This window comes from Malus domestica, chromosome 10 (assembly GCF_042453785.1).
Source record: "Malus domestica chromosome 10, GDT2T_hap1".
Lineage (NCBI taxonomy): Eukaryota > Viridiplantae > Streptophyta > Magnoliopsida > Rosales > Rosaceae > Malus > Malus domestica.
Window position 1 is genome coordinate 24,490,058 of NC_091670.1, and position 13,496 is coordinate 24,503,553.

The 13,496-nt window shown below is 37.3% G+C and overlaps 1 protein-coding gene across 1 annotated transcript; it reads right to left on the bottom strand.

Annotated features, from left to right (window-relative positions):
* Nucleotides 1–6,485: 6,485 nt before the first annotated feature.
* LOC103422176 (uncharacterized) lies at nucleotides 6,486–11,506 on the bottom strand. The gene is made up of 9 exons (XM_008360212.4): nucleotides 10,701–11,506; nucleotides 10,070–10,115; nucleotides 9,881–9,965; nucleotides 9,721–9,766; nucleotides 9,528–9,626; nucleotides 8,941–9,009; nucleotides 8,537–8,861; nucleotides 8,281–8,432; nucleotides 6,486–7,961 (listed from the first exon to the last, which is right to left on the bottom strand). The coding sequence occupies exons 1-9, from the start codon at nucleotides 11,175–11,177 to the stop codon at nucleotides 7,035–7,037; spliced, it is 2,226 nt and encodes a 741-aa protein (XP_008358434.4). The 5' UTR covers nucleotides 11,178–11,506; the 3' UTR covers nucleotides 6,486–7,034.
* Between the last annotated feature and the right edge of the window lie 1,990 nt (nucleotides 11,507–13,496).

Below are 13,496 nucleotides of genomic sequence, written 5' to 3' on the forward strand. Positions count from 1 at the left end.
ATTCAACGGCCCACCTATTTTGATCTCTTAAAAACTATAATAATTTTTTGCGTTCAATGAGATTTCAAAGACCCGGATCACTTGATTTGGTGGCCTTGGTGGAAGAGATCCTAAGATGATCTCTTTCTGTCTGATTAGACCAGAAAATTATAGATTATTAAAGAATTTTAAAATAATAGAAATTAGAATGACGGAATTTTATTTTTTAGAATTTGTAAGTTTTCTTGTTTGGTTAATTTAACTATGGAATTTGAATACAAAATTTGTTATTTTTGAACTCTCACTCACAAAAATTTAGAAATAACACATGTTTACATAGAATTTAAACTTAAGAATGGAGTCCTAAATTTTAAGTTTTTTCCACGCAGAAATTCTAAATTTTCATGTTTAGGAATCCAAACAAGAGAATTGACACATGTCATCAATTTATAAATTCTTACTTTTGCCAAAATTTCAAGTTTATTTCTCTTATCCAAACATAGTGTAAGTGTTTTTTTCAAGAACTATGATACGTTTGACAGAAAAATTATATAAAATTTGGGTTGTAAAAGTGTTTCTTTTTAGAGAAGCACCTCGATCGCATATTGTTGAATACATTTCACATACTTCATACACATCATATATGTTTTTTTAATTAAAATTTATCTTAATACACCCTACATATCTTCCCATAATATCATCACGCTCACTCTTAATGTACACCTCCCATTTAAACAGCTCAGCATATATAAAACTGAACTACAATGAAAATTCATCAACCATGACATTTTAGGGTTTATGCCAGTTTCTTGAGGATCAGTGTAACACACATTTTGGGTGTGCTACCTTTACCAATCCAAGATGGAAAGAGAAGTGGGGAGGAAAAACAAAAGGATTAGGATACTCCTAAACGAAAAGGGAAGCCAATCAGATATGTTTACGCATCATTAACCGTACTTTTTTCAAGATATATCTCATTCATAATGCAGGCATGTCAATGTCATTGAAATATATCAAGCAAATAAATCACAACTATTTATTAAGATATCAATCAATTTGCATAACGATGTTGTTGAAATCACTAAAACAATGAAAAAAATATGAAGTCTTACCTCATGTGAAGCTTTCAAAATGTCGATTTCATGTTCTATTTGTCAAATTTCTTTTTTCAATCAACATATTTGTATTTCGTTGGTTAGAGTTTGTTCTGCAATAGGAGATGAGAGTGACTTTGAGAATAAAGAAGATAAATAATCTTGAAATACTTGGAGTTGTAGTAAAAATACACTTCTAACGTATACATGTATTCTTTTTATAAAAACAGTTCCAAAAGAGCCGCATTTATCGTTATGTTTAGAGAGTTGCATATGTTTACAGGGTCGTTTAAAAAGTGTATCGATTTTTCAATGTCAAAATACCCTTCAAAGGGATCATCAACAGAACACCTCAAGTTTTCCAACGAAAAAAGTCAACGGAAATAGAGAATATATATGCGACACATTGCAACCAAGTTGACAATGCATTTGTGAGGTGACAAATGGTATAAGAAAGTGTATAGTATTTGTCTAATTTTAACCTAGTATTGGTATTGGTAATTTGGTACTGAAAATTATAGTTTGTGTTGCTTCATTGAACACAACAATTCCAGGTAACCAAAAGTGATAAGATTTGGGTCCATACACTAGCTATTGGAGTATTTGACTGGTCACTCAATATTTAAGTTGATTCAAAGAAGCCAAATCTTGTTAGCCATTAAACTTTGACAAATTTTCTTCGAAAGAAACAACTAATCAGATTTTTGTCCCAAGAAATATTAAAGAAACTCTTTGAAAGTGAGATTTTTTATGAATTCTCTATCACCTCATATTTTTGACACAATATTTATAATGTTAGCATGAAAATTAACGTTAAATTGTAAGTTGACAAATGAGTCCTTAAAGAATTTCACCTCAAGATAATCTCTTTATTATTTCTCTTTTAGACACCTAGGCTTAGAAGTTTCAAACCACTAAGAGCAACTCCACCATTAGAGCTCTCCCTCCGAGCAATCCACCATTTAATCCACCTAGTGAACATTAATTACTCTTAATAAATAGTAATTGCCTTTGGTATCTCCACCCCTACACTTAAATAGCCCTGGCAACAGGTAAATAAAATAATAATATTTTTTGCACTCTTTCCCACTCCCTCACGTCAATCCTCTCTTTCCCGTGCACCTCACACTCTCTCTCCCATTTTTCTCTGAAGTTCCTCTCTCTCTCTCTCTCTCTCTCTCTCTCTACACTCTCGCTCTCTCTAGATCTCTGAGAGCTCTCACCCACTTTCCTCTTCGAAAATTAAACAAATCAAACTCCAAAACCATGAAACCTTAATCTCTAGGACTAAAGGATCCTTGCTATACCGTTGCATGCGTCATCGGACCATCATGGTGTAAGCCACCATTAAAGCCGAGAGCTTCAAGATCTGAAACTCGAACCCATGTGAGGTTCTCTATGCAAATCTTGTTTCATTATGTCTTAATGTTGCTTGGGACAAGATTTGTGGTGTTTTTCCAGTTCGAAACCAGAGGTTTAACCCCCTGCAGCTAGTCCCTGTTGCTAGTCCAGTCTGAGACAATCCGGTGCAACAAACGCACCATAATTGCCTTTGGTATCTCCACCCCTACACTTAAATAGCCCTGGCAACAGGTAAATAAAATAATAATATTTTTTGCATTCCTTCCCACTCCCTCACGTCACTCCTCTCTTTCCCGTGCACCTCACACTCTCTCTCCCATTTTTCTCTGAAGTTCCTCTCTCTCTCTCTACACTCTCGCTCTCTCTAGATCTCTGAGAGCTCTCACCCACTTTCCTCTTCGAAAATTAAACAAATCAAACTCCAAAACCATGAAACCTTAATCTCTAGGACTAAAGGATCCTTGCTATACCGTTGCATGCGTCATCGGACCATCATGGTGTAAGCCACCATTAAAGCCGAGAGCTTCAAGATCTGAAACTCGAACCCAGGTGAGGTTCTCTATGCAAATCTTGTTTCATTATGTCTTAATGTTGCTTGGGACAAGATTTGTGGTGTTTTTCCAGTTCGAAACCAGAGGTTTAACCCCCTGCAATTTCTCTGAAACCTTGCCTAGTTTTTTGTTTGTCCTCGGAGCGAACTCCGGCAAGTTTGTGGGTTGAGATCCAACGGACGCCAAGGCAAAATAGAAGAAAAACGTGGATGACATCAGGGCGACGTCAGCCTTGCGTCAAACCCACTCCGGGCTCTCAGGCTGGCAACTCTTCACCGGCCTCTCGCTCGGGCCTGCTTGCGCTCTCTTGCCAGCAAACGCTGGACTTGATTGCTCGGGCTCTCTGGCCCTGTTCACTCGCCTGTCCCTTGGGCTCCAGCACACGCTGGAGCTGCTCTAACGAGTGAACCCCAAAAGTAATGAATGAACCACCTACCAACTTCCCAGCCGATTAATAAACAAATTCCTAATTTGGAGGGGTGCATTTTTGCTCCCCATCTTCAAGTGCTGGTAACATTTATCACTCTACTTATTACTATTAGATGAGTTTAAATCTTGAGATTTGTGTCTACTCACTACGTAGATCTCAAAATTTAAGCTCATACAACAATAATAAAAAAGATGATGAGCAAAAATATTTCTAATTTTGCGTCCATTATTCTTTCTTAAACTTTGGTATTAAAATGTGTAAACAAGTTTAAGTTTTATACAAAAACTTTTAAAGAATCACAAGTAGTTGACTGCCTTGGAGATTCCTCTTTAACCTACTATGTCATGGTTTCAAACTCCTTCATCTTTTCTTTATACAAATTAGTATAGAATATCGTTGGGAAAAAACAAAATAAAAAAACTTTTAAAGAATTGCCGTATGTCATGCTATAATTTATTTTTGGTGTATGAAATTCTTTTTGTGTCCTCCTTCATTGAGAAGCCAGAAGGTGTTTTTCTAAAGTGAAGTTGAAGTGTTTTCCTCTAGACCATAAAGTTGAAGTGTTTTTCTAAAGCCACATTGAAGTGTTTTTCTCTAAACCGTAAAGTCGTTAATGACTTATATGTGAAAATTCCTAAACTTTTCAGAATTTGTTACCTTCTTTTACCATTATAGGTAAATTGAAATATACTATTCCACTCTATTCAAGCTAGGCTTTAGTATCATGTAAAACAGTCAAAATTATACCAGTATAAATCATAAGTTAAGCTTTCTACGCGTTTGAAAATTATGTGGTAGTAATACATTTGAGAAGTCACACCACATTAACAACTCGCAATCGTTCACGCGCAGAGGTAAGGGATTCGACATAGCCTCCAAGTTGACAGCTGCTTGTCATCCATTTCTAAGAATAACACCATTATTTGTATGCTTGGATTGAGGAATTGAGAGGAAAATGTTATTAATGTAGTTATTGAACACCATGCTGTTGTATTGTTGACCAAGTCCCTGCCTAGAACAAGAGAGCACAAAGACAGCAGTACCCCTCTCTCTCTCTCTCTCTCTCTCTAACTCTCTCACATGGTTCATCCATTGCTTTTACAAAAGTCAAACTGCCATTGCTTCCAAAAGTCAAACCTGTGAACGACTTTTCAATAACAAGACAATTTCACAAGACTACGAGTCACGATCAAACAATCTATTTTTAATTTTACATCAATGCATCAGCGTTGTGAGTTAAGAGTATTTATTATTATATTTAACGTCTCAAATTCGATTTCTCCTTCTCGAGTATTTGCTTGCAATGACCATCCTTATATGTCTATGTTACTCTTAATGTAATGAAAAACACCTAATAATACTTTGTTGTTAGGTTCCTAGTCAACCAATCTGCGCATTGCCTGCAGGGTCCAAAGAGTCTTTTCAAGCTTGAATTAGGGTTCAATTTACTCGACTGCTGGCATTTTCACAATTACAAATGGGGCGAACATTGACCGAAATTCAATGGTGTTTGGACGAAATGTTTAGCACAACCACGTACTATTATGAGTTTTTTTGCGAGAGTAATACTGATTTAAGTATGAAATTTTTTTCAATGTGCTCAGAACATTAACCGGTACATCTCACATGTCATAATACAAATGAATGGACAAGTGAAAAAAAACAAAAAGAAATCTCCTCCATTTGTATAATTACACGTAATATACTGGCATGTGTTTCGAAAACACTGAAAAAATATTTTAAGTATAACCCACACCGCAAAATGACGTGCAATTTGACATGAAACGTTGAAATTTTGGGCACTGCATAAAGTTGCTTGCATTAGTTTTTCAAAAGTCAGAAGTCGTGTCGGTTATCCCTTTTAATAGGACATCAATGTAGAAATAATAAACCAGTCATGTCTTGCAAATCCGACGCCGTATGAACACATTATTGAATAATCTCCAGCATGCAGAAAATGTTTTTAAGTAATCCACACTAATGGCATGTTTTCGTAAGGGTAATCGGAATAAAGAAAGGGAATTGAATTCTGATTACGGAGTATTCCGATGTTTACTAAATATTAAGGAATCAAAAAAGTGATGGAACCCACACGAAATAGGGAATCCAATTCCTGAAATTGGAGGAACCGGATTCCCTAGTTTTGTGAGGTATTTGAATTCCCTGAGGACAAGGGAATCAGGAATGCATCTTTTATTCCAATTATGCCCTCACTTGTTTCTTATTATCCGAACATTGCCCTTCATTTGACACTCATTATGTCATTTTAATATATAAATAAAAGTGATGGAACCCACACGAAATAGGGAATCCAATTCCTGAAATTGGAGGAACCGGATTCCCTAGTTTTGTGAGGTATTTGAATTCCCTGAGGACAAGGGAATCAGGAATGCATCTTTTATTCCAATTATGCCCTCACTTGTTTCTTATTATCCGAACATTGCCCTTCATTTGACACTCATTATGTCATTTTAATATATAAATAAAACCTATTTATATATTTTTATATAGATAATTTTATTATATAAATTTAATTAATTAGTATGAAAATAATTTATTTATGTAAGGGCAATTTAGTCATCAAATTAGTTTTCATTCCGATTGAAGTGAATTAGTAAACAACTTATATGGACTCAACATCATTCTTGCCATCTTTTAATAAATAAATAAAACCTATTTATACATGCTTATATAGATGAATTTTATTATATAAATTTAATTAAGAATTTAATTTAATTAATTAGTATGAAAATAATTTATTTATGTAAGGGCAATATAGTAATCATCCTAGTTTTCATTCCGATTGAAATGAATTAGTAATCAACTTATATGGACTCAACATCATTCCTACTCCGATTCCTGACAGTTTTAGTAAACAACTTGAACAAGAATCAAATTCTGATTCCACCTCATTTCAATTCCTCCTCAATCCAATTCCCCCTCAATCTAATTCCTCTCAATTTGATTACGGATTAGTAAACGCGTCATAAGAGAAAAGGAAGAGGGTATAAACCCGATAATCAGTGAATTGAGGAGGAAGACTCTTAACGGCAAAAGAAATGCACCTGATTCAATCTCAAGCAAACTTTTATTTCTTCAGACTAATAACAAATATTTCAAATGTGTGAAATAACATTACACCATCAGAAACCATATACAGAGATTACAATCCTTGGACTAAACAAGGATTCTCAGATTAATGTTAAAAACAGATTATCCTACATCTTCAGACAAACATCCTAAACCTAAATCATGGTTTCTTTCTAACCTCACAAATGAAGCCCTTTTCTTTTACTTGTGGCCCTAACAATTAGCATTAGGTAGGATACATTAATTAATCTGTACAAGAACAATCTACCCCTTTACATTACGGTCGAGTGGGGATGCGCTCGATGTTGAGAGACCGGCTACGGTCTCGTCATTAGAAGGAGCAACTGAATCATCCACCATTCTATTGGTTAACTTAATTGAAGGAGAATTGGAAATGGGAAGGGGGGGAAATGGATTATTATCAGAGCTGCAATGTTAAATCCGGCTGCGCTGAATCAGGCTGGCTAGAACTAGGGGCCCTGGGGACTGAAACCTGAGGTTCAGCTCTGGTGGAACTGAATCGGATTTTTATTGGGGTGACAAGCCTGAATCGGGTTTCCGTTGTTGTGACAACCCTTGCCAAGATGGCTGGGGATGAGTCCCCCTTGTCCGTGCTGCCATTGCCTCATTCACTGGATTTAGTAATGAAGGGGAAGAGTTTATCGTACCTGAAGTTTCAGAGAGTTTAGTTTCTTCCGAAGTTAAGCTGTTTGAAGTAGCTGGATGGAAGTTAACATTAGTCCTAGAGACCGCATCAAGCATTTGAGACAACTGGAAATTAAAACCACCGGGCCCGGCCGCTCCAACTAGCTTTCTCATATGAGCAGGAATGTTTAATCCGTTTGTGCCATTAAATCCGTTGATCCCAGGTTGGAATATGGAATTCTGATGGATCTGAAATGGAGGCCTCGGCCTCATTACTCCAAGATTGCTGCTCGGCATATTAAACCCAGTACAAGTGTTTGATCCTTCAGCAGTTTCTACTTTTCCAGGGAGGGGTTCAGGAGATTTATTAGCAACAATGGGGGGTGATAAGGTAGCAGCAGACAGAGGAAGCGAGCTGCTTGTATTGCTATCCAGTGCTAAAGGAATAGAAGGCACATGCTTCTCTGATGAGTTATACCCCGATGGCTTCTCTGATGAGTGATGTCCCGACAACTTCTCTGACAATTTATCTCCGTTAGACTCAACAGAGCAATATGCTGCAGCAGAAGATGCATTTGGACGAATGGGAAAGGGCTCTGATGAAGATGGCTGACATAGTGAGGCTGAGGCTAATAGCAGTGGCCTATGTGACGCAACATCATTTTCTCCAACCCACCCTGGGCCGAACTTAACACCAGGGAGCAAAGGCCTTTCGATCTTCTTTGCGGCAATGGTCCAAGCTGGAGCTCCAAGATTTGCAGCAAATCGAGCCAGGCTCCTTGCATAACCATAGTCTGAGTGAAGCCCTACCTGATTCACATAAAAGACAAGTCAGCAGACCACATAAATTAAACTCCACGCAAAAGATAGCACATACAAATTCATCCACCAAAAGGCAGAAAGCAGCATGTCCAAACCTACTGCATCATTTAATCATAAGTTTAATATCCTTTTTCCTTTATTATGGTTCGTCCAATTAAAATAACATCCAAGACGGGTCATGACCATCCACTAGCAAACAAGTAACCTCTAAATATATCTAAGACACCAATATACGCCGTCCTTATACAAATTTGGGGCAAAATTCAGGCACGAACATAAGTATAATTGAACAAAGTTATATACATACAGCCATCAGCTGTTTCCTTTCTCCATCAAATGTAGTCAATACAGATGACTCTCGTCCACTGGCTGAAGGATGAGTTTGATTATATGTATTACGCCTGTTCTCATCAAACACAAATTGTTTTTTCCCAAGCTTCGAATTACCCCTTGTGGAACCTGAAAAAAATTGCAGATTTAAAATCAATATTAATCAAAGATCCACCAAGCCTATTAAATGGACAAGTAACACCACAATTGGTGCACATACAACCAAATCAAACCTGTGACATCATCATTCCTCTCAAATTTGTTATCTGTCAACCAATTAATATAAACATCATTATTCCGCGAACCCACCAAACCAGACTTGTCTGAAAGAAGAGATCCTTTTCTAAGATCCAATGTGGTGCTTTCAGCCCCAGTAGCAAGAGCGGCATCTGAGCCCTCTGAACCAGCACGGTCCAAGGAAGGCCTGCCCAATTTCTTGTGCAAATTTTTTGTTGGTGGTCTACCTCTTCTTACGACCTTTGGTCCTGGTTCATTATCATCACTATCTTGCCTCAAATTTTCAAAATTCTTTTTCGCAAGCTCATGTATTGAGCGTGCCTGGAAAGAAGTCATTGAAGTTCAGTCAACAAACAAATAACCTCAAACAAAGTAAGAAAGGAGCTGGATCAAACTGTACCTGTCGAAAATATATGGTATCTGGGGCATTGTACTGCATTGCATTGGAGCAGATTAAGAAAATATCATCCTGCAAGTTCATAAAATTAAATTTTAATTCTGATAGGCCAAAGTTCTAGCAAAAATGAAAATTTTAGATAATCATCCCTTCGCCAATGGCACAATCCAAATTCTATTGCTAATTTTCAGCAGTCAAAGACAAAATTTGTCACGTAGTACTCCATGAAGATACTAAATAGTAAAATTCAACAGTCTGTACCAAAACACAGCCAAAAAGTTATTAAACAAAATGGTTTTGAAGGAAAACATATCTTTGAAACATACAAGGTCAACATCAAGCAAACCATCGCACTCAAAATGGTAAACTTTTATTGCTTAAACTAAAAAGGGAGGGAATAATACAGTCAATAACTACCAAAGCAACATGTTGTTGGCCCGAATTTCATGGTGTTGAAAATTTGATTATATACTCAAACATGGTAACCTTTTATGAATATTCACCATAGGACACGCAGGGCGAATTTTCAGCCGACAGACCTCAAACGGAACAAGGAGGACAAAAAGACAATGAAATCAGTGTAAACTGACCTCAAACCGTTCCAAACTGGAGTAGACTCCACTCGTAAGTTTCTTCTTCACCGTCCCGAAATCCATAGGGTGCTCGATTACTTCATGGTAGTCCGGAAGCTGCATAACATAGAAAAAAAAGAGGTTAGTATAAAAAAAAGAAATCTTTACACAAATCCTGGAAGTTAATGCGTCACCATTTATATAACCCAACCTCTTTGGGGTCCACTGGTTCAGAAAACACACCGTACGTGTCCTTCCTGAAGAAAAAAAAAAAAACAATCAAACATCATCAAACTGTGATGTTCCAGAAGAGTCGAAGCTACTGCAGCAAAGCAAGCAAAACACAAATCCAGAAAACCCAAAAAACACACTTTTGGAGCCTGTCGAGAACGAACAGCAGCAAATTTTTATCAGGCAAAGGGGTAGAGGGTCCAGAGTCCAACGTTGTTAACCCTCCTGCCCATGATTATAACCTCAATGCTGTCAAATACACAGCTTCCAAATCCAAATCCAAAAAAATATATCAAATTTGTTTCCACGAAATTTAGTAAAAATCAAACCTCGTAGGCTGCTTGGTGGGTTTGCAGCAGGAATTGACTTCTCACCCTGCAAAAGTAAAAAAATATTAAATTCAGTAACCCAAAAACAGCAAATTTATATTTTTCCACTGTGGGTGTGAAAAGGCAAAGTAGCCAGGCATTCAAAGGATCCCCTAAGGGCAAATAATGCAGTTGCAAAAACTGTGAAATAAAAATTATAAAATTGGAAAAAAGCACAAAAGGCAAATTTAAACTTTTGGCAGATCGATATGACAGTCTAATCATTATTAAGGGTTAGTAAATAAACATGAATTTAAGCAACAAAATCTAGGAAAACACTGACAATTATGATCAAAGTTAAATACTTTTTGGGAAATTTATGCAGATCTGCAGAAAAATAATAAAGACCGACCGGGTCAACCCTATTTACTAAAGATTGTTAGAAAAGAAAAAAAAACTGACAAAAACATAGTTCAAAGGTGCGAAATTCAAGGAATTTTGAAATAATAATGTCAACGTATAGTTTTCCAGACCCACAGAAAAAGACTTGAAAAAAATAAAGGAGGGTTTTTTTTGGCGCTTCGAACCCGCGTAAAAAAAAAAAACAATTGAAAATCCGGGCATTTCGCCCAAAGCCCCAAAATTGAAATACCTTTTGAGGGTGAGCGAGTCCAGATCCATAGCCGATCGCATTGATCTTGCGCTTCCGGTCGGTTCTGTCTTTGCCATCGTCGTCGGCGTTGGACTCGGAGCCAACGCTGGGGGAGTTCCGAGACGCGGAATTGGCCGACTGTTTCTGATTGCTGAAGGGCAATTTGAGGACGAGCTTGAGTTTTTTCTCGCGGCGATTCCCGGCCGAAACGTCGTCGTCTTCATCCTCGTCCTCGTCCTCGTCGTTGGAATTGCCGTCGGGGTTAGGGTTGCGGCGGGTGGATCGCCGGAGGGAAGCGTGGGAGGATTCTGTAGGGGCGGTCCTGTAATTAGGGTTGGAATGAGGGGCAGAATTGGGCTTTCGCTTCTGGTGCTGGTGTTGTAATTGCTCCTGCTGCTCTCTGAGAGTCCGTTTTTGAAGATCCAAAAGAGAGGGCCGTCCTTTCTTCTTCTTCTTCCTTTCCACTACCTTACCCATTTTTTGTGCCCTCTCTCTCCTCTCCTCTCTCTCCAGCCAGACAACAAACAGGGTGTTATTTTTTAAATTTTTTTTAAAAATTAAATTAAATGTTTTTTTATTATTATTTATGTTATTTCTACTTTATATGTATGTGAAAATTATGACTTTTGGGACGGAGGGGGAATTAGCGTGGCGTATCTCCACGTGGTGCGGGATGTCAAAAAGGAGCCGATGAGTGTTGGAGTTATATCCTAAAAGTTAATTTTGTTGGAGTAGGATTATTTTCTCTTATTCTATTTGATCAATCACGATTAAATCAATGTCTGTACTGAATTGTTTATAGAGAGAAAAAAATGACAAGTGAGAGAGGAGGGGCCGGAAGTGAGAAGTAATAATAATATAAAATGAATAAATTCGTAGAATTTAAGGTATATATGGAAACAATGTTCTAAACGATATTAGGTCATGAAGATTTGTATCTCATGGTCACTTCATTTTTAAATAAAGATCTTAGTAATTTGAAAAGTTAACTGATCATTGATATATAGAAAGACCGGTATATATCGAATTAAGGTTAGCAGAATCTTGTGCTACACGTGATTCGCTTCTTTTCTCGAAATTTATTCTCCCTTGCAGTTGTGGTCTTGAGTAACACTACTCTACATCTCAACTAATTAATCTATCTCGTGTACACAATTTTCTCTAATAAAAGTACAAGTACATATGTACCAAAAAGATAAATAGAGGATCTAAAATGCATGTGAATTTCGTGTGATCATTGTAAAATGAAGCATTGCTTCTTTGGGTACAGAACATGAATCAGACAGACATTAAAAGTTCACTTCATGTGATGTTGTGACACAAAATCCTCCGCTGATCAAAAAGTTTCCTCTTTTAGAAACCTTACCGTTACCGCCAATCCCACGCAAAATCCTGAAAAAGTGCAAAGCTAACCGTCAAGAGGGCAGCTATTTCCTGAGACCCACGTTTCAGTGGGCCCAACTCACGACGAGGAGAGTGAAGGTGAGAGATCACGATGGACCGACCTTCAATGCAGAATCACTGTAGGATGTAGGTTGTAAGCGATGAGGAACCAAGAATTCTGCAAAGACGAAGTAAAAATTGTGGGGAAAAAATCGAATAAAAGGGCAAGCAAATGTGTATAGCAGGTGAGTTCGGCAATTCTGGGTTGTTCTTAATTTTCTGTTTTCCGTTTGGAATTTGATGATTGATCTGATCCAATGGGGAGAATAAGTTAAAGCTACAAGTGGGTTTCTTTGGCATGGTGGGAAGGTGGAGAGATCGTAGGAGGAAGAGATGGGTTAGCAGGTGGGACGTGGCCGTCTTGCACCAGAGATGGCAAGGTGGCTTTTATCACAAATGCAAGAGAAGTTCAAAAGCTTGCTCAAGCTAAAGAGCTGAGGAGACCTTCCGGTTCGATTCTTGGAGGTGATTGTTGTGTTAAATTCTCATATGTTTTGCATCTTCCACTCTGTCAACTGTTGGCAAGAAGTTTTGTTTGCATATATTGATGTGTGCTTTAGTGTATTGGATTGCAAGCTGAATCCCCGTGTGTAGGTTGGGAGATAATACATATGAAATTAGGTGGAACATTGAAGTATAGGTGGTCCAAATAGCTTGTGATACACTAGTTACCGGGCAGGATGTAAAGAACGGACGCCATTTAGAGCTTAAACTTTAGGATTCTAGTCTCGGATTGGTTAAAAATTGATTCGTTTTCGGATTTAAGTATCGTACTTTCGGCAAACCAAAAACCAAACTATAAGGGGTGATTCTATGCCCTAAATAATCAACAATATTAATAAATCGATCAAAGTTGAATAAAAGTAATTTAACTAAGGTTTTCTCGAAACATCGTGCATAAAGAATCTCTGAGTGATCCACACATATCTACATTCATTTTTAGTTTGTACATTTTTATGTGATTGTGGAAATGAATACTACCCAACTGAAAAAGGTTCAAGATTTAAGGTGTAGGTGAAAACTTAATTAACTTATATGAAGTTATGGAGCTGGTACACTGCTGCTATAAGAAGAAGAAAGTTACTCTGACTACCAGTTTCTGTTTACATGATTAATTAAATTTTACGTTCTTTTTCATGTTATTGTTTGAGTAGGCTGAATGATTTTACTGCGATGTACTACCGCGAGCTTTAACTCTGACATGCGATTCAATTGCGAGCCAATTCTTCAGATAATTCGAAAAGCAAATTTCGTTGATTTCTTTTTCGTTGGTATGTTCTCTTCTTCTTATTTTTATCTTAATTCTCTATCTAATTTTCTCTGGTGAATTCAACAATCATTCAATATTTCTTG